This window comes from Somniosus microcephalus, unplaced genomic scaffold, assembly GCF_052327205.1.
Source record: "Somniosus microcephalus isolate GS21.2 unplaced genomic scaffold, FLI_Smic_1.0 unresolved_chr1, whole genome shotgun sequence".
Lineage (NCBI taxonomy): Eukaryota > Metazoa > Chordata > Chondrichthyes > Squaliformes > Somniosidae > Somniosus > Somniosus microcephalus.
This window is the reverse complement of record NW_028225179.1, coordinates 76,534,185-76,559,752: the sequence shown is the minus strand read 5'-3', so window position 1 is coordinate 76,559,752 and position 25,568 is coordinate 76,534,185. Positions and strand designations below refer to the sequence as shown.

The 25,568-nt window shown below is 59.4% G+C and overlaps 1 protein-coding gene across 1 annotated transcript in view; it reads right to left on the bottom strand.

Annotated features, from left to right (window-relative positions):
- The window catches only part of LOC147095507 (phosphoribosylformylglycinamidine synthase-like), an 81,683-nt gene that overhangs the window by 1,694 nt on the left and 54,421 nt on the right, over nt 1–25,568 (bottom strand). Inside the window, 10 exon segments of the mRNA XM_085973654.1 lie at nt 88–240; nt 3,883–4,041; nt 4,855–4,966; nt 6,829–6,920; nt 8,700–8,910; nt 19,934–20,079; nt 20,514–20,633; nt 20,733–20,888; nt 21,482–21,565; nt 21,801–21,981. Of these exon segments, the coding sequence (XP_085829780.1) occupies nt 88–240; nt 3,883–4,041; nt 4,855–4,966; nt 6,829–6,920; nt 8,700–8,910; nt 19,934–20,079; nt 20,514–20,633; nt 20,733–20,888; nt 21,482–21,565; nt 21,801–21,981 (1,414 nt within the window).

The window sequence follows — 25,568 nt, the reverse complement described above, 5'->3', positions numbered from 1 at the left end:
AACCCCCCCCCCCCAACCCCCGGGACAGTGCGGAGTGGAACAAACCCTCCCCCGGGACAGTGCGGAGGGGAACGGCCCATCTCTCACCTTCGCCATGGGCAGCCCAGATGCCCAGTGTGGAGCCCTCCATCCCTCGCAGCAGCACCGAACTGCTCTCCAAGATGGTGACAGTAACGAAGCGTGACTCGAAGCGCCCAGATCGGTTGTGGGTCAGCAGGACACCCTGTCGCGTTCCATCATCTGAAACAGAGATTGGTCCGAGTCACAAACTCTCCAACAATACCCCGGGGTCGGGTCGCTTCCCCTGACCTCCAATAACCCGGGGTCGAGGCGCTTCCCCTGACCTCCAGCAATAGCCGGGGTCGAGACGCTTCCCCTGACCTCCAATACCCCGGGGTCGAGGCGCTTCCCCTGACCTCCAACAATACCCCGGGGTCGAGGCGCTTCCCCTGACCTCCAATACCCTGGGGTCGAGGCGCTTCCCCTGACCTCCAGCAATATCCCGGGGTCAAGGCGCTTCCCCTGACCTCCAATAACCTGGGGTCGAGGCGCTTCCCCTGACCTCCAGCAATACCCCAGGGTCGAGACGCTTCCCCTGACCTCCAGCAATACCCCGGGGTCGAGGCACTTCCCCTGAACTCCAGCAATACCCCGGGGTCGAAGCCCTTCCCCTGACCTCCAATACCCCGGGGTCGAGACGCTTCCCCTGACCTCCAGCAATACCCCGGGGTCGAGGCGCTTCCCCTGACCTCCAGCAATACCCTGGGGTCGAGGCGCTTCCCCTGACCTCCAGCAATACCCCGGGGTCGAGGCGCTTCCCCTGACCTCCAGCAATACCCAGGGGTCGAGGCGCTTCCCCTGACCTCCAGCAATACCCAGGGGTCGAGACGCTTCCCCTGACCTCCAGCAATACCCCGGGGTCGAGGCGCTTCCCCTGACCTCCAGCAATACCCAGGGGTCGAGACGCTTCCCCTGACCTCCAGCAATACCCCGGGGTCGAGGCGCTTCCCCTGACCTCCAGCAATACCCAGGGGTCGAGGCGCTTCCCCTGACCTCCAGCAATACCCAGGGGTCGAGACGCTTCCCCTGACCTCCAGCAATACCCCGGGGTCGAGGCGCTTCCCCTGACCTCCAGCAATACCCAGGGGTCGAGACGCTTCCCCTGACCTCCAGCAATACCCCGGGGTCGAGGCGCTTCCCCTGACCTCCAGCAATACCCAGGGGTCGAGACGCTTCCCCTGACCTCCAGTAACACCCAGGGGTCAAGGCGCTTCTCCTGACCTCCAATACCCTGGGGTCGAGGCACGTCCCTGACCTCCAATACCCCGGGGTCGAGGCGCTTCCCCTGACCTCCAATACCCCGGGGTCGAGTCGCTTCACCTGACCTCCAATACCCCGGGGTCGAGGCGCTTCCCCTGACCTCCAGCAATACCCCGGGGTCGAGGCGCTTCCCCTGACCTCCAGCAATACCCCGGGGTCGAGGCGCTTCCCCTGACCTCCAACAATACCCCGGGGTCGAGGCACTTCCCCTGACCTCCAGCAATATCCCGGGCCGAGGCGCTTCCCCGGACCTCCAGCAATACCCCGGGGTCGAGGCGCTTCCCCTGACCTCCAGCAATACCCTGGGGTCGAGGCGCGTCCCCTGACCTCCAGCAATACCCCGGGGTCGAGACGCTTCCCCTGACCTCCAGCAATACCCTGGGGTCGAGGCGCTTCCCCTGACCTCCAGCAATAGCCGGGGTCGAGGCGCTTCCCCTGACCTCCAATACCCCGGGGTCGAGGCGCCATCCCTGACCTCCAACAATACCCCGGGGTCGAGGCACTTCACCTGACCTCCAGCAATACCCCGGGGTTGAGACGCTTCCCCTGACCTCCAGCAATACCCGGGATCGAGGCGCTTCCCCTGACCTCCAGCAATACCCCGGGGTCGAGGCGCTTCATAGTAACATAGAGATAGGAACAGGAGTAGGCCATTCGGCCCCTCGAGCCTGCTCCGCCATTCAATGAGATCATGGCTGATCCTCGTCTGAGATCATAGCTGATCTTACCAGTTCAGTACCCCGTCCCCGCCTTTTCTCCGTAACCCTTAATCCCCTTAGCCTTCAGAAATATATCCAATTCTCTCTTGAAAATATTTATTGAATTAGCCTTCACAGCCCTCTGTGGCAGGGAATTCCACAGGCTCACCACTCTTTGAGTGAAGAAATTCTTCCTCATCTCTGTTTTAAATGATTTGCCCGCTATTTTTAGACTGTGGCCCCTGGTTCTGTGCTCCCTGGCCATTGGAAACATTCTCTCTGAATTCAGCCTGTCCAGGCCTGCCATAATTTTATATGTTTCGATGAGATCCCCTCTCAATCTTCTAAACTCCAGTGAGTACAAGCCCAAACTATTTAATCTCTCTTCGTAGGTCATTCCCGCCATTCCAGGTATCAGCCTGGTGAATCGCCGTTGCACTCTTTCCATGGCAAGAACATCCTTCCGCAGATGGGGCGACCAAAACTGTACACAATACTCCAGATGCGGTCTCACCAGCACCTTGTACAGCTGTAGTAAGGTATCCCTATTCCTATACTCGAACCCCCTTGATATGAAGGCCAACATACCATTTGCCTTCTTAATCGCCTGTTGCACCTGCATGCTCTCCTTCAGTGACTGGTGCACAAGAACACCCAGGTCCCTCTGCACTTCCCCATCTCCCAATCTATTGCCCTGACCTCCAGCAATACCCGGGATCGAGGCGCTTCCCGACCTCCAGCAATACCCCGGGGTCGAGGCACTTCCACTGACCTCCAACAGCCCGGGGTCGAGTCGCTTCCCCTGACCTCCAATACCCCGGGGTCGAGGCGCTTCCCCTGACCTCCAATACCATGGGGTCGAGTCACTTCCACTGACTTCTAATACTCCGGGGTCGAGGCGCTTTCCCTGACCTCCAGCAATACCCCGGGGTCGAGGCGTTCCCCTGACCTCCAGCCTGGCCCCCCCCCCCACCCCCACGCTCCCTCTAAATTCTTGTTCCGCGTGCGGTTTCTTTAAATTTGCTGCGCGTTATCGCTTCCAGTTTGTGAGCGGCCTGCGCGGGACCTCCCGATTGAGGCCCGCGCACCTTAGGGGGAACATTGCCCTACGGCAACCCAGCTTGAAATCACTAAAAGCAGTGACACAGGTTAACCAGGCCATCACAAAAGCAAACCAAGTACTAGGGTTTATTTCTAGAGGTTTAGAATTGAAAAGTAGGGAAGTTATGCTGAACCTGTATCGAACCTTGGTTAGACCACACTTAGAGTACTGTGAACAGTGCTGGTCAGCATGTTATAAAAAGGATATAGAGGCACTGGAGCGGGTGCAAAAAAGATTTACAAGGATGATACCAGAACTGTGAAGTTACACCTATCAGGAATGGATGAACAGGCTGGGTTTCTTTCCTCTTGAAAAGAGAAGGCTGAGGGGTGACCTAATAGAGGATTTAACATTATGAAAGGTTTTGATAGAGTGGATACAGAGAGAATGTTTCCACTTGTGGGGGAGAACATAACTAGAGGCCGTCAATATAAGATAGTCACCAAGAAATCCAACAGGGAATTCAGGAGAAACTTCTTTACACAAAGCGTGGTGAGAATGTGGAACTCGCTGCCACAGGGAGTGGTTGAAGCGAGTAGTATAGATGCATTTAAGGGGAGGCTAGACAAGCAGATGAGGGAGCAGGGAATAGAGGGTTATGCTGATAGATTTAGATGAGGAAAGACGGGAGGAGGCTCGAGTGGAGCATAAACACCGGCATGGACTGGTTGGGCCGAATGGCCTCTTTCTGTGCCGTACATTCTATGTTATTTATTTGACACTTGATGCAAAAGAGTGAACCACAGTCTGAGATGTTCTCACCGTCCGACAGCTCCATGCCAGCCTCAGAGGCCACCCAACCGAGCTGTGCCATCAGCTGGCACCCGTTACACACGCCCAGGCTAAAGGTGTCCCGCCGCGTACGGAACCTGGCAAACTCGGCGCGCGCCGTAGGATTGAATTGCACCGTCGCTGCCCAACCTACAGGAGAAGAAACGGGGGAGGTTAAAGAATGGTGCAACCGCACAGCAGCAGAGAAAACCGTGTCCCTGGGAGGTGAGGAGTGTCAAAGAGCGACAGGAACAGGCCCAGCGATAATCCTGTTCCTATACAGTGTGGATTAAATTTTTGTTTTATTCATTCAAGGGATGTGGATGTCGCCGGAGGGCCAGCATTTATTGTCCAAAAATGTGGCTTTCTAGGCCATTTCAGAGGGCAGTTAAGAGTCAACCACATTGCTGTGGGTCTGGAGTCACACATCGGCCAGACCGGGTAAGGACAGCAGATTTCCTTCCCTAAAGGACATTAGTGAACCAGATGGGGTTTTACAACAATCCGGTAGTATTCATGGTCACCATTACAGGTACTAGCTTTTTATTCCAGATTTAATTAATTAACTGAATTTAAATCCAGCTGCCGTGGTGGGATTTGAACTCATTGCTCCGGATCATTAGTCCAAGCCTCTGGATTACTAGTCCAGTAACATAACCACTACGCTACCATACTCCATAAATATTCCTGTTCCTATATTCCCAGTCAGTGTGGATTAAATATTCCTGTTCCTATATTCCCAGTCAGTGTGGATTAAATATTCCTGTTCCTATATTCCCAGTCAGTGTGGATTAAATATTCCTGTTCCTATATTCCCAGTCAGTGTGGATTAAATATTCCTGTTCCTATATTCCCAGTCAGTGTGGATTAACTATTCCTGTTCCTATATTCCCAGTCAGTGTGGATTAAATATTCCTGTTCCTATATTCCCAGTCATTGTGGATTAAATATTCCTGTTCCTACCTTTTGCTGAGCCAAGCACATCTGCGTAACTGAAGCCTCCGACAAACACCACCCCACGGAATGAGTCCAGAGTCAGTCCTGAGCAGATATCCGTCATCGTAACATCCCAAACCTGCAGGAGAAAGGAGCAGCCTGTTACCCAGCGCCGAGCCCAGTACTGGCAGCGATCCCAATCCCCGCACCAAGCCCGATCCCTGCACCCATCCCGGCACCAAGCCTGATTCCCGCACCGATCCCGATCCCCGCACTGAGCCCAACACCAAGCCCGATCCCCGCACTAATCCCGATCCCCCACACCGAGCCTGAACCCCGAACCGACCCCCGCACCAATCCCGATCCCCGCACCGAACCCGAGCCCCGCACCGACTCCGGCACCGACCCCCCGCACCGAGCCCGGCCCCCGCACCGAGCCCAGCCCCGATCCCCGCACCAACCCCGGCACCGAGCCCGATCCCCACACCAACCCCCGCGCCGAGCCCGATCCCCGCACCGAGCCCGGCTCCGATCCCCGCACCAACCCCCGCACCGAGCCCGATCCCCACACCAACCCCCGCACTGAGCCCGATCCCCGCACCAACCCCCGCACCGAGCCCGATCCCCGCACCAACCCCCGCACCGAGCCTGATCCCCGCACCGAGCCCGGCCCCGATCCCCGCACCAACCCCCGCACCGAGCCCGATCCCCACACCAACCCCCGCACCGAGCCTGATCCCCGCACCGAGCCCGGCCCCAATCCCCGCACCAACCCCGGCACCGAGCCCGATCCCCACACCAACCCCCGCACCGAGCCCGATCCCCACACCAACCCCGGCACCGAGCCCGATCCCCGCACTGAGCCCGGCCCCGATCCCCGCACCAACCCCGGCACCGAGCCCGATCCCCACACCAACCCCCGGCACCGAACCCAATCCCCACACCGAGGCCGGCCCCCGCACCGAGCCCGGCCCCGATCCCCGCACCAACCCCGGCACCGAGCCCGATCCCCACACCAACCCCGGCACCGAGCCCGATCCCCACACCAACCCCCGCACCGAGCCCGATCCCCACACCAACCCCCGCACCGAGCCCGATCCCCGCAACGAGCCCGGCCCCGATCCCCGCACCAACCCCGGCACCGAGCCCGATCCCCACACCAACCCCCGCACCGAGCCCGATCCCCGCACCAACCCCCGCACCGAGCCCGGTCCCCACACCAACACCCGCACCGAGCCCGGCCCCGATCCCCGCACCAACCCCCGCACCGAGCCCAATCCCCACACCAACCCCCGCACCGAGCCCGATCCCCACACCAACCCCCGCACCGAGCCCGATCCCCGCACCGAGCCCGGCCCCGATCCCCGCACCAACCCCGGCACCAAGCCCGATCCCCACACCAACCCCGGCACCGAGCCCGATCCCCGCACCGAGCCCGATCCCCGCACCAACCCCCGCACCGAGCCCGATCCCCGCACCGAGGCCGATCCCCGCACCGAGGCCGATCCCAGCACCGAGGCCGATCCCCGCACCGAACCCGATCCCCGCACCGAACCCGATCCCAGCACCGAACCCGATCCCCGCACCGAACCCGATCCCCGCACCGAACCCGATCCCCGCACCGAGGCCGATCCCCGCACCGAGGCCGATCCCAGCACCGAGGCCGATCCCAGCACCGAGGCCGATCCCAGCACCGAGGCCGATCCCAGCACCGAGCCCGATCCCAGCACCGAGCCCGATCCCCGCACCGAGCCCGATCCCCGCACCGAGCCCGATCCCCGCACCGAGCCCGATCCCCGCACCGAGGCCGATCCCAGCACCGAGCCCGATCCCCGCACCGAGCCCGGCCCCCGCACCGAGCCCGGCCCCGATCCCCACACCAACCCCGGCACCGAACCCGATCTCCGCACCGAGTTCGGCCACCCCCGTCACCCAGAGACCCCCTCCCGCCCCCCCCGACACAAACAGTCATGGTATAACCGCAATCCGTCTCCCTCTCACCTGGAATCCGGCCATGACGAGCGAGGCCACCATCTCCCTGTCCCCGTTGCTGCCCTCCTCCCGGATCACCGCAACTCGTGGCTCACACACACCTGCCGACAACATTAAAGGGAAGGTCAGCCCGTGCACCATTAAAGGGGAGGTCAGCCCGTGCACCATTAAAGGGAAGGTCAGCCCGTGCACCATTAAAGGGAAAGTCAGCCCGTGCACCATTAAAGGGAAGGTCAGCCCGTGCACCATTAAAGGGAAGGTCAGCCCGTGCACCATTAAAGGGAAGGTCAGCCCGTGCACCATTAAAGGGAAAGTCAGCCCGTGCACCATTAAAGGGAAGGTCAGCCCATGCACCATTAAAGGGAAGGTCAGCCCGTGCACCATTAAAGGGAAGGTCAGCCCGTGCACCATTAAAGGGAAGGTCAGCCCGTGCACCATTAAAGGGAAAGTCAGCCCGTGCACCATTAAAGGGAAGGTCAGCCCATGCACTATTAAAGGGAAGGTCAGCCCATGCACCATTAAAGGGAAGGTCAGCCCGTGCACCATTAAAGGGAAGATCAGCCCGTGCACCATTAAAGGGAAGGTCAGCCCATGCACCATTAAAGGGAAGGTCAGCCCGTGCACCATTAAAGGGAAGGTCGGCCCCCCCCACCATTAAAGGGAAGTCAGGGGGGGGTTCCATTTGGCACTGACCCGGGTGTAACGTTTGTGCGGCACTGACCTGTGACCCCCGGGTCAGTGCCAAGTGGAACCCCGCTGACTTCCCTTTAATGGTGCAGGGGTCTGATACCTGGGATGGCAGGAATGACATATGAGGAGAGATTTGGTCGATTGGGCTTATACTCACTGGAGTTTAGAAGAATGAGAGGGGATCTCATTGAAACTTACAAAATTCTAACAGGACTAGACAGACTAGATACAGGAAGGATGTTCCCGATGGCCGGGGAGTCCAGAACCAGGGGTCAAAAGGATAAGGGGTGAGCCATTTAGGACAGAGATGAGGAGGAATTTCTTCACCCAGAGAGTGGTGAACCCGTGGAATTCTCTACCACAGAAGGCAGTTGAGGCCAATTCATTAAATATATTCAAGAGTTGGATATACTTCTCAAGGCTAAAGGGATCAAGGGATATGGGGAGAAGGCAGGGACAGGGAACTGAGTTTGGATGATCAGCCATGATCTCATTGAATGGCGGAGCAGGCTCGAGGGGCCGAATGGCCTACTCCTGCTCCTATCTTCTATGTTTCTATGGGTCGTCACGCGGCACTGACCGGGGGTCGTGGGGGGGGGGTCACGTGGCACTGACCGGGTGTCGTGGAGGGGTCACGCGGCACTGACTGGGGGGTTGAGAGGTCGTCACTGACCCGGGGTCGTGGGGTCGTGACACGGCACTGACCGGGGGTCGTGGGGAGGTCACACGGCACTGACTGGATGTCGTGGGCTCGTCACTGACCCGGGGTCATGGGGATGTCACACGGCACTGACCGAGGGTTGTGGGGGGGGTCACGCGGCACTGACCGAGGGTTTGGGGGGGTCACGCGGCACTGACCGAGGGTTTGGGGGGGTCACACGGCACTGACCGAGGGTTGTGGGGGGGTCACGCGGCACTGACCGAGGGTTGTGGGGGGGTCACACGGCACTGACCGAGGGTTGTGGGGGGGGTCACGCGGCACTGACCGAGGGTTGTGGGGGGGGTCACGCGGCATTGACCGGGGGTCGTGGGGTCGTGACGCGGCACTGACCAAGGGTCATGGGGGGGTCACGCAGCACTAACTGGGGGTCGCAGGGGGGTGATGCGGTATTGGCCATATGTCGATGGTGGTCACAGTATTGGCCGGGGCATTCACCCTGTGGTTTGCGATGAGACGGTCAGACAATTACCCACGTCGGTCGACAGTCTGGGGCTGAGTGACGGCTGGAAGCTGAGCTTGTATTGGGGAGCGACGCGATGCAGCAGCCCCTGCTCCTCCTCCTCCACACAGGCCCGATCGGACTGCAGCCTCTCCAACCGGAAGCTGGTCTCCTCCCACCAGGAGCGCAGAGTGGCTGTTCTCTCCGAGAGAACCTCCTCCCTGTTCACTCGCACCCTCACCTGGGAGAGAGCATTGTTATAAACACACGGGGACACAGAGAGATGTCACCCCCACTCCCCCAACAGTGTCCCACACTCCACCCCCCCCCAATCCCCACCACCCTCACCTGGGAGAGAGCATTGTTATAAACACACGGGAACAGAGAGAGATGTCACCACCCACACCTCCCGGCCCCCGCAACACTGCCCACCAGGAATACCTGTCGTCAAACACCCGAGGGGACCGAGTCAACCGGGACACTCACTGTGACCGGGAGTCCCTGATAACCGGGTCACTCACCGTCAGCGGGAGTCCCTGATAACCGGGACACTCACCGTCAGCGGGAGTCCCTGATAACCGGGTCACTCACCGTCAGCGGGAGTCCCTGATAACCGGGACACTCACCCTCACCGGGAGACCCTGATAACCGGGTCGTTCACCGTGACCGGGAGACCCTGATAACCGGGTCACTCACCGTCAGCGGGAGTCCCTGATAACCGGGCCACTCACCCTCACCGGGAGACCCTGATAACCGGGTCATTCACCGTGACCGGGAGTCCCTGATAACCGGGTCACTCACCGTCACCGGGAGTCCCTGATAACCATCCACTCACCGTGACTGGGAATCCCTGATAACTGGGTCACTCATCGTCAACGGACGTCCCCGATAGCCGGGTCACTCACCGTCACCGGGAGTCCCCGATAACCGGGTCGCTCACCGTGACTGGGAGACCCTGATAACCGGATCACTCACCGTGACTCCCTGATAACCGGGTCACTCAGCGTCACTGGGAGACCCTGATAACCGGGTCACTCACCGTGACCGGGAGTCCCTGATAACTGGGTCACTCACCGTCACCGGGAGTCCCTGATAACCGGTCACTCACAGTGACTGGGAGTCCCTGATAACCGGTCACTCACAGTGACTGGGAGTCCCTGATAACCGGGTCACTCATCGTCAACGGGCGTCCCCGATAGCCGGGTCACTCACCGTCACCGGGAGTCCCCGATAACCGGGTCGCTCACCGTGACTGGGAGACCCTGATAACCGGATCACTCGCCGTGACCGCGAGTCCCTGATAACCGGGTCACTCAGCGTCACTGGGAGTCCCTGATAACCGGGTCACTCACCATCACCGGGAGTCCCTGATAACCGGATCACTCACCGTGACCGGGAGACCGTGATAACCAGGTCACTCACCCTCACCAGGAGTCCCTGATAACCGGGACACTCACCGTGACCGGGAGGCCCTGATAACCGGGTCACTCAACGTCACCAGGCGTCCCTGATAACCGGGTCACATACCGTGACCGGGAGTCCCTGACAACCGGGTCACTCACCGTCACCAGGCTTCCCTGATAACCGGGTCACTCACCGTCACCAGGCGTCCCTGATAACCGGGTCACATACCGTGACCGGGAGTCCCTGACAACCGGGTCACTCACCTTCACCAGGAGTCCCTGATAACTGGATCACTCACCGTGACTGGGAGTCCCTGATAATCAGGTCACTCACACTCACTGGAGTCCCTGATAACCAGGACACTCACTGTCACCGGGAGTCCCCGATAATTGGGTTACGCACCGTCACCGGGAGACCCTGATAACCGGGTCGCTCACCTTCACCGGGAGACCCAGATAACTGGGTCACTCACCGTCACCGTGAGTCCCTGATAACCGGTTCACTCACCTTGACCGGGAGTCCCTGATAACCGGGTCCCTCACTGTCACCAGGAGTCCCTCATAACCAGGTCACTAACCGTGACCGGGAGTCCCTGATAACCGGGTCACTCACCGGGAGACCCTGATAACCGGGTCATTCACCGTGACCGGGAGACCCTGATAACCGGGTCACTCATCATCAACGGGCGTCCCCGATAACCGGGTCACTCACCGTCACCGGGAGTCCCCGATAACCGGGTCGCTCACCGTGACTGGGAGACCCTGATAACCGGATCACTCACTGTGACCGGGAGTCCCTGATAACCGGGTCACTCAGCGTCACTGGGGGTCCCTGATAACCAGGTCACTCACTGTCAGCGGGAGTCCCTGATAACCGGGTCACTCACCGACACCAGGAGTCCCTGATAACTGGGTCACTCACCTTGACCGGGAGTCCCTGATAACCGGGTCCCTCACTGTCACCAGGAGTCCCTCATAACAAGGTCACTAACCGTGACCGGGAGTCCCTGATAACCGGGTCACTCACCGGGAGACCCTGATAACCGGGTCATTCACCGTGACCGGGAGACCCTGATAACCGGGTCACTCATCATCAACGGGCGTCCCCGATAACCGGGTCACTCACCGTCACCGGGAGTCCCCGATAACCGGGTCGCTCACCGTGACTGGGAGACCCTGATAACCAGGTCACTCAGCGTCACTGGGGGTCCCTGATAACCGGGTCACTCACTGTCAGCGGGAGTCCCTGATAACTGGGTCACTCACCGTGACCGGGAGTCCCTGATGACTGGGTCACTCACCGTCACCGGGAGTCCCTGATAACCGGTCACTCACCGTGACTGGGAGTCCCTGATAACCGGGTCACTCATCGTCAACGGGCATCCCCGATAACCGGGTCACTCACCGTCACCGGGAGTCCCCGATAACCGGGTCGCTCACCGTGACTGGGAGACCCTGATAACCGGGTCACTCACCGTGACCGCGAGTCCCTGATAACCGGGTCACTCAGCGTCACTGGGAGTCCCTGATAACCGGGTCACTCACCGTCACCAGGAGTCCCTGATAACCGGATCACTCACCGTGACCGGGAGTCCGTGATAACCAGGTCACTGACCTTCACCAGGAGTCCCTGATAACCGGGACACTCACCGTGACCGGGAACCCCTGATAACTGGGTCACTCACCGTCACCGGGAGTCCCTGATAACCAGTTCACTCACCGTCACAGGGAGTCCCTGATAACCAGGTTGCTCACCGTGACCGGGAGTCCCTGATAACCGGGTCATTCACCGTCACCGGGAGTCTCTGATAACCGGGTCGCTCACTGTGACCGGGAGTCCCTGGTAACCGGGTCACTCACTGTGACCGCGAGTCCCTGATAACCAGGTCACTCACCATCAACGGGAGTCCCTGATAACCGGGTCACTCATCGTCACTGGGAGTCCCTGATAACCGGGTCGCTCATCGTCACCGGGAGTCCCTGATAACCGGGTCATTCACCGTCACCGGGAGTCTCTGATAACCGGGTCGCTCACTGTGACCGGGAGTCCCTGGTAACCGGGTCACTCACTGTGACCGCGAGTCCCTGATAACCAGGTCACTCACCATCAACGGGAGTCCCTGATAACCGGGTCACTCATCGTCACTGGGAGTCCCTGATAACCGGGTCGCTCATCGTCACCGGGAGTCCCTGATAACTGGGTCACTCACCATCAGTGGGAGTCCCTGATAACCGGGTCACTCACCGTCAACGGGAGTCCCTGATAACTGGGTCACTCACCGTCAGCGGGAGTCCCTGATAACCGGGTCCCTCACTGTCACCAGGAGTCCCTGATAACCAGGTCCCTAACCGTGACCGGGAGTCCCTGATAACCGGGTCACTCACCGTCAGCGGGAGTCCCTGAGAACCGGGTCCCTCACTGTCACCAGGAGTCCCTGATAACCGGGTCACTCACCAGGAGTCCCTGATAACTGGGTCACTCACCGTCAGCAGGAGTCTGATAACCGGGTCACTCAGCATCACCGGGACACCCTGATAACCGGGTCACTCACCGTGACCGGGAGTCCCTGACAACCAGGTCACTCACCCTCACCAGGAGTTCCTGATAACCGGATCACTCACCGTGACCGGGAGTCCCTGATAACCGGGTTGCTCATCGTGACCGGGAGTCCCTGATAACCGGGTCGCTCACCGTGACCGGGAGTCCCTGATAACCGGGTCACTCACCGTCACCAGGAGTCCCTGATAACTGGATCACTCACCGTGACTGGGAGTCCCTGATAATCAGGTCACTCGCCCTCACTGGAGTCCCTGATAACCAGGACACTCACTGTCACCGGGTGTCCCCGATAACTGGGTCACTCACCGTCACCGGAAGACCCTGATAACCGGGTCACTCACCTTCACCGGGAGACCCTGATAACTGGGTCACTCACTGTCCACGGATGTCACTGATAACTGGGTCACTCACCGTCACCGGGAGACCCAGATAACTGGGTCACTCACCGTCACCGTGAGTCCCTGATAACCGGTTCACTCACCATGACCGGGAGTCCCTGATAACCGGTTCACTCACCATGACCGGGAGTCTGTGATAACCGGGTCACTCACCCTCACCGGGAGTCCCGGATAACCGGGTCACTCACCGTGACCGCGAGTCCCTGATAACCAGGTCACTCACCATCAACGGGAGTCCCTGATAACCGGGTCATTCACCGTCACCGGGAGTCCCTGATAACCGGATAACTCACCGTGACTGGGATTCCCTGATAACCGGGTCGCTCATCGTCACTGGGAGTCCCTGATAACCGGGTCGCTCATCGTCACCGGGAGTCCCTGGTAACTGGGTCACTCACCATCAGTGGGAGTCCCTGATAACCGGGTCACTCACCGTCAACGGGAGTCCCTGATAACTGGGTCACTCACCGTCAGCGGGAGTCCCTGATAACTGGGTCCCTCACTGTCACCAGGAGTCCCTGATAACCAGGTCCCTAACCGTGACCGGGAGTCCCTGATAACCAGGTCACTCACCGTCAGCGGGAGTCCCTGATAACCAGGTCCCTCACTGTCACCAGGAGTCCGTGATAACCGGGTCACTCACCAGGAGTCCCGGATAACTGGGTCACTCACCGTCAGCAGGAGTCTGATAACCGGGTCACTCACCATCACCGGGACACCCTGATAACCGGGTCACTCACCGTGACCGGGAGTCCCTGACAACCAGGTCACTCACCCTCACCAGGAGTCCCTGATAACCGGATCACTCACCGTGACCGGGAGTCCCTGATAACCGGGTCGCTCACCGTGACCGGGAGTCCCTGATAACCGGGTCACTAACCGTGACCGGGAGTCCCTGATAACCAGGTCACTCACCGGGAGTCGCTGATAACTGGGTCACTCACTGTGACCGCGAGTCCCCGATAACCGGGTCACTCACCGTCACCAGGAGACCCTGATAACCAGGTCACTCACCGTTACTGGGAGTCCCTGATAACCGGCTCACTCACCCTCACCGGAAGCCCTGATAACCGGGTCGCTCACCGTCAGCGGGAGTCCGTGATAACCGGTCGCTCACCGTCACCGGGAGACCATGATAACCGCGTCACTCACCGTCGCCAGGAGTCCCTGATAACCGGGTCACTCACCGTCGCCAGGAGTCCCTGATAACCGGGTCACTCACCGTCACCAGGAGTCCCTGATAACTGGATCACTCACCGTGACTGGGAGTCCCTGATAATCAGGTCACTCGCCCTCACTGGAGTCCCTGATAACCAGGACACTCAGTCACCGGGAGTCCCTGATAACTGGGTCACTCACCGTCACCGGGAGACCCTGATAACCGGGTCACTCACCTTCACCGGGAGACCCTGATAACTGGGTCACTCACTGTCACCGGATGTCACTGATAACTGGGTCACTCACCGTCACCGGGAGACCCAGATAACTGGGTCACTCACCGTCACCGTGAGTCCCTGATAACCGGTTCACTCACCATGACTGGGAGTCCCTGATAACCGGGTCACTCACTGTCAGCAGGAGTCTGATAACCGGGTCACTCACCGTCACCGGGACACCCTGATAACCGGGTCGCTCACCGTCAGCGGGAGTCCCTGATAACCGGGTCCCTCACTGTCACCAGGAGTCCCTGATAACCAGGTCCCTAACCGTGACCAGGAGTCCCTGATAACCGGGTCACTCACCGTCAGCGGGAGTCCCTGATAACCGGGTCCCTCACTGTCACCAGGAGTCCCTGATAGCCGGGTCACTCACCAGGAGTCCCTGATAACTGGGTCACTCACCGTCAGCAGGAGTCTGATAACCGGGTCACTCACCATCACCGGGACACCCTGATAACCGGGTCACTCACCGTGACCGGGAGTCCCTGACAACCAGGTCACTCACCCTCACCAGGAGTTCCTGATAACCGGGTCGCTCACCATGACCGGGAGTCCCTGATAACCGGGTCGCTCACCGTGACCGGGAGTCCCTGATAACCGGGTCACTCACCGTCACCAGGAGTCCCTGATAACTGGATCACTCACCGTGACTGGGAGTCCCTGATAATTGGATCACTCACCGTGACCGGGAGTCCCTGATAACCGGGTCACATACCGTGACCGGGAGTCCCTGATAACCGGGTCACTCACCGTCACCAGGAGTCCCTGATAACTGGATCACTCACCGCGACTGGGAGTCCCTGATAATCAGGTCACTCGCCCTCACTGGAGTCCCTGATAACCAGGACACTCACTGTCACCGGGAGTCCCCGATAACTGGGTCACTCACCGTCACCGGAAGACCCTGATAACCGGGACACTCACCTTCACTGGGAGACCCTGATAACTGGGTCACTCACTGTCACCGGATGTCACTGATAACTGGGTCACTCACCGTCACCGGGAGACCCAGATAACTGGGTCACTCACCGTCACCGTGAGTCCCTGATAACCGGCTCACTCACCATGACCGGGAGTCCCTGATAACCGGGTCACTCACTGTCAGCAGGAGTCTGATAACTGGGTCACTCACCGTCACCGGGACACCCTGATAACCGGGTCGCTCACCTTCACCGGGAGTCCCTGATAACCGCGTCACTCACCCTCACCGGGAGTCCCCGATAACCGGGTCACTCACCGTCAACGGGAGTCCCTGATAACCAGGTCACTCACCGAGACCGGTAGTCCCTGATAACCGGGACACTCACCATCACCTGGAGTCCCTGATAACCGGGTTGGTCACCGTGACCGGGAGGCCCTGATAACCGGGTCACTCACCGTCACCGGGAGTCCCTGATAACCGGGTCACTCACCGTCACCGGGAGTCCCTGATAACCTGGTCACTCACCATGACCGGGAGTCCGTGATAACCGGGTCACTCACCCTCACCAGGAGACCCTGATAACTGGGTCACTCACCGTTACTGGGAGTCCCTGATAACCGAGTCACTCACCCTCACCGGGAGTCCCAGATAACCGGGTTGCTCACCATCAGCGGGAGTCCCTGATAACCGGGTCGCTCACCGTCACCAGGAGACCCTGATAACCGGGTCACTCACCGTCACCAGGAGTCCCTGATAACCGGGTCACTCACTGTCAGCAGGAGTCTGATAACCGGGTCACTCACCGTCACCGGGACACCCTGATAACTGGATTGCTCACCGTAACCGGGAGTACCTGATAACCGGGTCACTCACCCTCACCGGGAGTCCCCGATAACCGGGTCACTCACCGTCAACGGGTGTCCCAGGTAACCGGGTCACTCACCGTGACCGGGAGTCCGTGATAACCGGGTCACTCACCCTCACCGGGAGTCCGATAACCGGGTCACTCACCGTCACCAGGAGACCCTGATAACTGGGTCACTCACTGTGGCAGGGAGTCCCTGATAACCGGGTCACTCACCATCACCTGGAGTCCCTGATAACCGGGTCGGTCACCGTTACCGGGAGTCCCTGATAACCTGGTCACTCACCATGACCGGGAGTCTGTGATAACCGGGTCACTCACCCTCACCGGGAGTCCCTGATAACCGGGTCACTCACCGTGACCGCGAGTCCCTGATAACCAGGTCACTCACCATCAACGGGAGTCCCTGATAACCGGGTCATTCACCGTCACCGGGAGTCCCTGATAACCGGATCACTCACCGTGACTGGGATTCCCTGATAACCGGGTCACTTATCGTCACTGGGAGTCCCTGATAACCGGGTCGCTCATCGTCACCGGGAGTCCCTGATAACTGGGTCACTCACCATCAGTGGGAGTCCCTGATAACCGGGTCACTCACCGTCAACGGGAGTCCCTGATAACTGGGTCACTCACCGTCAGCGGGAGTCCCTGATAACCGGGTCCCTCACTGTCACCAGGAGTCCCTGATAACCAGGTCCCTAACCGTGACCGGGAGTCCCTGATAACCGGGTCACTCACCGTCAGCGGGAGTCCCTGATAACCGGGTCCCTCACTGTCACCAAGAGTCCCTGATAACCGGGTCACTCACCAGGAGTCCCTGATAACTGGGTCACTCACCGTCAGCAGGAGTCTGATAACCGGGTCACTCACCATCACCGGGACACCCTGATAACCGGATCACTCACCGTGACCGGGAGTCCCTGATAACCGGGTCGCTCACCGTGACCGGGAGTCCCTGATAACCGGGTCACTCACCGTGACCGGGAGTCCCTGATAACCGGGTCACTAACCGTGACCGGGAGTCCCTGATAACCGGGTCACTCACCGGGAGTCGCTGATAACTGGGTCACTCACCGTGACCGCGAGTCGCTGATAACTGGGTCACTCACCGTTACTGGGAGTCCCTGATAACCGGGTCACTCACTATCAGCAGGAGTCTGATAACCGGGTCGCTCACCTTCACCGGGAGTCCCTGATAACTGGGTCACTCACCCTCACCGGGAGTCCCCGATAACTGGGTCACTCACCGTCAACGGGAGTCCCTGATAACCAGGTCACTCACCGTGACCGGGAGTCCCTGATAACCGGGACACTCACCATCACCTGGAGTCCCTGATAACCGGGTTGGTCACCGTGACCGGGAGGCCCTGATAACCGGGTCACTCACCGTTACCGGGAGACCCTGATAACTGGGTCACTCACCGTCACCGGGAGTCCCTGATAACCGGGTCGCTCACCGTGACCGGGAGTCCCTGATAACCGGGTCGCTCACCGTGACCGGGAGTCCCTGATAACCGGGTCACTCACCCTCACCGGGAGACCCTGATAACTGGGTCACTCACCGTCACCGGGAGTCCCTGATAACCGGGTCGCTCACCGTGACCGGGAGGCCCTGATAACCGGGTCACTCACCGTTACCGGGAGTCCCTGATAACCTGGTAATTCACCATGACCGGGAGTCCGTGATAACCGGGTCACTCACCCTCACCAGGAGATCCTGATAACTGGGTCACTCACCGTCACCAGGAGACCCCGATAACTGGGTCACTCACCGTTACCGGGAGTCCCTGATAACCTGGTAATTCACCATGACCGGGAGTCCGTGATAACCGGGTCACTCACCATGACCGGGAGTCCCAGATAACCGGGTCACTCACCGTCACCAGGAGACCCCGATAACTGGGTCACTCACCGTTACATAGAAACATAGAAGATAGGAGCAGGAGTAGGCCATCCGGCCCTTCGAGCCTGCTCCGCCATTCTACGAGATCATGGCTGATCATCCAAACCCTAGCACCTGGTCCCTACACCGACAGCCATCCCACCCAAACCCTATCCCCGTAACCCCACGTATTTAATCCCCCCTAACACTAAGGGCCAATTTTTTATCATGGCCAATCAACCTAACCCGCACATCTTTGGACTGTGGGAGGAAACCGGAGCACCCGGAGAAAACCCACGCAAACACGGGGAGAATGTGCAAACTCCACACAGACAGTCACCCGAGGCCGGATTTGAACCCGGGTCCCTGGCGCTGTGAGGCAACAGTGCTAACCACTATGCCACCGTGCTGCCACGTTACTGGGAGTCTCTGATAACCGAGTCACTCACCCTCACCGGGAGTCCCAGATAACCGGGTCACTCACCGTCACCAGGAGTCCCTGATAACCGGGTCACTCTCTGTCAGCAGGAGTCTGATAACCGGGTCACTCACCGTCACTGGGCCACCCTGATAACTGGGTCGCTCACCGTAACCGGGAGTACCTGATAACCGGGTCACTCACCCTCATCGGGAGTCCCCGATAACCGGGTCACTCACCGTCAACGGGAGTCCCGGGTAACCGGGTCACTCACCGTGACCGGGAGTCCCTGATAACCGGGTCACTCACCGTCACCGGGAGTCCCTGATAACCTGGTCACTCACCATGACCGGGAGTCCGTGATAACCGGGTCACTCACCCTCACCAGGAGTCCGATAACCGGGTCACTCACCATCACCAGGAGACCCTGATAACTGGGTCACTCACTGTGGCAGGGAGTCCCTGATAACCGGGTCACTCACCATCACCTGGAGTCCCTGATAACCGGGTCGGTCACCGTCACCGGGAGTCCCTGATAACCTGGTCACTCACCGTGACCGGGAGTCTGTGATAACCGGGTCACTCACCCTCACCGGGAGTCCCTGATAACCGGGTCACTCACCGTCACCAGGAGACCCCGATAACTGGGTCACTCACCGTTACTGGGAGTCCCTGATAACCGAGTCACTCACCCTCACCGGGAGGCCCAGATAACCGGGTCGCTCATGGTCAGCGGGAGTACCTGATAACCGGGTCGCTCACCGTCACCAGGAGACCCTGATAACCGGGTCACTCACCGTCACCGGGAGTCCCTGATAACCGGGTCACTCACCGTCAGCAGGAGTCCCTGATATCCGGGTCACTCACCGTCACCAGGAGTCCCTGATAACCGAGTCGCTCACCGTGACCGGCAGACCCCGATAACCGGGTCACTCACTGTGACCGGGAGTCCCTGATAACCGGGTCACTCACAGTCACCAGGAGTCCCTGATAACGGGTCACTCACCGTGACCGGGAGTCCTTGGTAACTGGGTCACTCACCGAGACCGGGAGTCCTTGATAACTGGGTCACTCACCGTGACCGGGAGTCTCTGATTAAGCGGTTCGCTCACCGTGACCGGGAGTCCCTGATAACCGGGTCACTCACCGTGACCGGGAGTCCCTGATAACCGGGTCACTCACCGTGACCGGGAGTACCTGATAACCGGGTCACTCACCGTGACCGGGAGTACCTGATAACCGGGTCACTCACCGTGACCGGGAGTCCCTGATAACCGGGTCACTCACCGTCGCCGGGAGACTCTGATAACCAGGTCACTCACCTTGACCGGGAGTCCCTGATAACCAGGGGTCCCTGATAACTGGGTCACTCACCGTGCTCTGGTCTCCCTCTCCAAGGGTTGATCCGATCCTGCAGCATTGAAGGCCCGCTGCTGTGTAGCGAGAGCTCACTGTGTTCACAGCCGTCTCTGACACCTCCAACACCAGACCCAGCTCCTCAGAGAACAGCAGCTCAATCACTGGGGAAAGATGGTAACTGAGCGTTAGTGCCATTGACGGGGGTCAGGGGGCAAAGGTGACGAGGTTCGGGGGGCAAGGGCGACTGGGGTCACGGCGACAGGGTGGCAAAGGCGACGGGGGTCAGGGGGCAAGGGCGACGGAGGTCGGGGGGGCAAGGGCGATGGGGGTCATGGGGCAAGGGCGACGGGGGTCATGGGGCAAGGGCGACGGGGGGCAAGGGCGACGGGGGGGGGGGGCAGGGGGCAAGGATGCCGGGGGGACAGGGGCGACGGGGGGTCAGGGGCAAGGGCGACGGGGGGTCAGGGGCAAGGGCAACGGGGGGGGGTCAGGATGGCGACAGGAGATGAAGACAACAGGCCTCTGTGTGGGGGGGGGACCCCGGGGGGGCGGGGGGTCAGTGGGCTCAGAATGTTGCAATATTCTCGTCACTCACCGCTAGCCTCGCTGTTTGAAATTTCGAGCTCAATCCCACAGTTTCCTGCAATTGCCATCTCGAGCAGGCAAGTGAGCAGTCCCCCATCACTGACATCATGGCCGGCACTCAGCAGACGCTCTGTGGTGAGGGAAAGAGAAAGAGTCAGAAACAATGAGCTGGGAACGCCGGGTGAACGGCGGGAATAGCCGGAGGGATGTTCCCGGCTCCAGGACTCACCCTCCAGGAGCTGCTGAGTGATGGTGAAGCAGGACACCAGGTTGTGCGGACTGTCCAGGTCCGGGGAATTATTGCCGATCTGTGAGTAACATTGGGCCAAGGCGCCTCCTCCCAGCCGGTACTGACCGGGAGTGACCGGTACATACAGGAGCACCCCTGAAACAAGGACACAGAGCGTCAGCACTAGAGGAGGGCTGCTCCTGAACACACTCCCTGTACCCACACACCGCCCCTGTGACCCTGCCATCCCTCAACCCACACCCAGCCCAGTCACCCCGCACCCTCCACCGGTAACCCGCACCTGGTCCCGGTACCCCCCCACCCTCCCCTGCCACCCCTCAACCCACACCGAGCCCCGGTACTCCCCACCCTCCCCTGCCATCCCTCAACCCACACCCAGGCCCGGCACCCCGCACCCTCCCCCGGTAAGCCACACCTGGTCCCGGTACCCCCCACCCTCCCTCAACCCACACCCAACCCCCCGCACCCTCCACCGGTAACCCGCATCTGGCCCCGGTACCCCTTCACCCTCCCCCTGTACCCCTCACCAACCCCCTGTACCCCATCACCCTGTACCCCTCATCCTCCCCCTCCCCCCTCCTGTATTCCACCTCCGGCACCCCCGACATCTACACCCTGCAACCGGCCACTGTACCTAGCCCCCACGCCCCTCCCCCAAACCCTCGTCTCCCCACAACGACACCCCCAGACCCGCAAGCTACGGACTCTATCAGAAATTGATCCTGTACCTTGTCCATGGGGATTTTTCAAGTCGGGGGTCACAGTGCAGGTTATGTCAGGACAGACGGCATAAACCGAGACCACGAGGGAGCCTGAGAATCAGGAGAGAAACCAGCATCAGTCTGGAGACCTGAATAAACGGCGGATTCGCAATACAGTCAAGAGCCAGGCTGAATATAGAAAACACAGACAATCCAAAACAGGAATTAAGAGGGGCAAAGGGAGAGTATGGGGAAAGGTTCGAGACCAACATAAAAAGGATCCCAAGAATCTAACCAAGAGTCAGCACAGGCACCAGGAGGGCATGGCACGCGACACTCTCCTTACCGGGGGCCTTTACCGTCCCCTGATCCACACGAGCCGCCATACTCAGAGAATCCTTCCCACCGTCGACTGCAACTCCGAGCTCGGCCATCGCATGGCACATAGCCTCACAGGCATCGTACAGAGCCGCCCCCTCACCCGGCAACTTGGCCGGCCACATCCAGTTACCGCTACACTTCACATCCTGGAACAGAGAGAAGAGAGAGCGTCACACCGAGCGACACTGGAACACACACACGGTCAGAGAACGTCACACCGAGCGACACTGGAACACACACACGGTCAGAGAACGTCACACCGAGCGACACTGGAACACACACACGGTCAGAGAACGTCACACCGAGCGACACTGGAACACACACACGGTCAGCGAATGTCACACCGAGCGACACTGGAACACACACACGGTCAGAGAACGTCACACCGAGCGACACTGGAACACACACACGGTCAGAGAACGTCACACCGAGCGACACTGGAACACACACACGGTCAGAGAACGTCACACCGAGCGTCACTGGAACACACACGGTCGGAGATCGTCACACCGAGCGTCACTGGAACACACACACGGTCAGAGAACGTCACACCGAGCGACACTGGGACACACACACGGTCAGAGAACGTCACACCGAGCGACACTGGAACACACACACGGTCAGAGAACGTCACACCGAGCGACACTGGAACACACCCACGGTCAGAGAACATCACACCGAGCGACACTGGAACACACACACGGTAAGAGAACGTCACACCGAGCGACACTGGAACACACACACGGTCAGAGAACGTCACACCGAGCGACACTGGAACACACACACGGTCAGAGAACGTCACACCGAGCGACACTGGAACACACACACGGTCAGAGAACGTCACACCGAGCGTCACTGGAACACACACACGGTCAGAGAACGTCACACCGAGCGACACTGGGACACACACACGGTCAGAGAACGTCACACCGAGCGACACTGGAACACACACACGGTCAGAGAACATCACACCGAGCGACACTGGAACTCACACACGGTCAGAGAACGTCACACCGAGCGCCACTGGAACACACACACGGTCAGAGAACGTCACACCGAGCGACACTGGAACACACACAGGGTCAGAGAACGTCACACGGAGCGACACTGGGACACACACACGGTCAGAGAACATCACACCGAGTGACACTGGAACACACACACGGTCAGAGAACGTCACACCGAGCGACAATGGAACACACACACGGTCAGAGAATGTCACACTGAGCATCACTGGAACACACACACGGTCAGAGAACGTCACACCGAGCGACAATGGAACACACACACGGTCAGAGAACGTCACACTGAGCATCACTGGAACACACACACGGTCAGAGAACATCACACCGAGTGACACTGGAACACACACACGGTCAGAGAACGTCACACCGAGCGACACTGGAACACACACATGGTCAGAGAACGTCACACCGAGCGACAATGGAACACACACACGGTCAGAGAACGTCACACTGAGCATCACTGGAACACACACACGGTCAGAGAACATCACACCGAGTGACACTGGAACACACACACGGTCAGAGATCGTCACACCGAGCGACAATGGAACACACACACGGTCAGAGAACGTCACACCGAGCGACACTGGAACACACACACGGTCAGAGAACGTCACACTGAGCATCACTGGAACACACACACGGTCAGAGAACATCACACCGAGTGACACTGGAACACACACACGGTCAGAGATCGTCACACCGAGCGACAATGGAACACACACACGGTCAGAGAACGTCACACCGAGCGACACTGGAACACACACACGGTCAGAGAACGTCACACCGAGCGACACTGGAACACACACACGGTCAGAGAACGTCACACCGAGCGACACTGGAACACACACACGGTCAGAGAACGTCACACCGAGCGACACTGGAACACACACACGGTCAGAGAACGTCACACCGAGCGACAATGGAACACACACACGGTCAGAGAACGTCACACCGAGCGACACTGGAACACACACACGGTCAGAGAACGTCACACCGAGCGACACTGGAACACACACACGGTCAGAGAACGTCACACCGAGCCACACTGGAACACACACACGGTCAGAGAACGTCACACCGAGCGACACCGGAACACACACACACGGTCAGAGAACGTCACACCGAGCGACACTGGAACACACACAGGGTCAGAGAACATCACACCGAGCGACACTGGAACACACACACGGTCAGAGAACGTCACACCGAGCGACACTGGAACACACACACGGTCAGAGAACGTCACACCGAGCGACACTGGAACACACACACGGTCAGAGAACGTCACACCGAGCGACACTGGAACACACACATGGTCAGAGAACGTCACACCGAGCGACACTGGAACACACACACGGTCAGAGAACGTCACACCGAGCGACACTGGAACACACACACGGTCAGAGAACGTCACACTGAGCATCACTGGAACACACACACGGTCAGAGAACGTCACACCGAGCGACAATGGAACACACACACGGTCAGAGAACGTCACACTGAGCATCACTGGAACACACACACGGTCAGAGAACATCACACCGAGTGACACTGGAACACACACATGGTCAGAGAACGTCACACCGAGCGACAATGGAACACACACACGGTCAGAGAACGTCACACTGAGCATCACTGGAACACACACACGGTCAGAGAACATCACACCGAGTGACACTGGAACACACACACGGTCAGAGATCGTCACACCGAGCGACAATGGAACACACATACGGTCAGAGAACGTCACACCGAGCGACACTGGAACACACACACGGTCAGAGAACGTCACACTGAGCATCACTGGAACACACACACGGTCAGAGAACATCACACCGAGTGACACTGGAACACACACACGGTCAGAGATCGTCACACCGAGCGACAATGGAACACACACACGGTCAGAGAACGTCACACCGAGCGACACTGGAACACACAGACGGTCAGAGAACGTCACACCGAGCGACACTGGAACACACACACGGTCAGAGAACGTCACACCGAGCGACACTGGAACACACACACGGTCAGAGAACGTCACACCGAGCGACACTGGAACACACACACGGTCAGAGAACGTCACACCGAGCGACAATGGAACACACACACGGTCAGAGAACGTCACACCGAGCGACACTGGAACACACACACGGTCAGAGAACGTCACACCGAGCGACACTGGAACACACACACGGTCAGAGAACGTCACACCGAGCCACACTGGAACACACACACGGTCAGAGAACGTCACACCGAGCGACACCGGAACACACACACACGGTCAGAGAACGTCACACCGAGCGACACTGGAACACACACAGGGTCAGAGAACATCACACCGAGCGACACTGGAACACACACACGGTCAGAGAACGTCACACCGAGCGACACTGGAACACACACACGGTCAGAGAACGTCACACCGAGCGACACTGGAACACACACACGGTCAGAGAACGTCACACCGAGCGACACTGGAACACACACATGGTCAGAGAACGTCACACCGAGCGACACTGGAACACACACACGGTCAGAGAACGTCACACCGAGCGACACTGGAACACACACACGGTCTGAGAACGTCACACCGAGCGTCACTGGAACACACACACGGTAAGAGAACGTCACACCGAGCGACACTGGAACACACACACGGTCAGAGAACGTCACACCGAGCGACACTGGAACACACACACGGT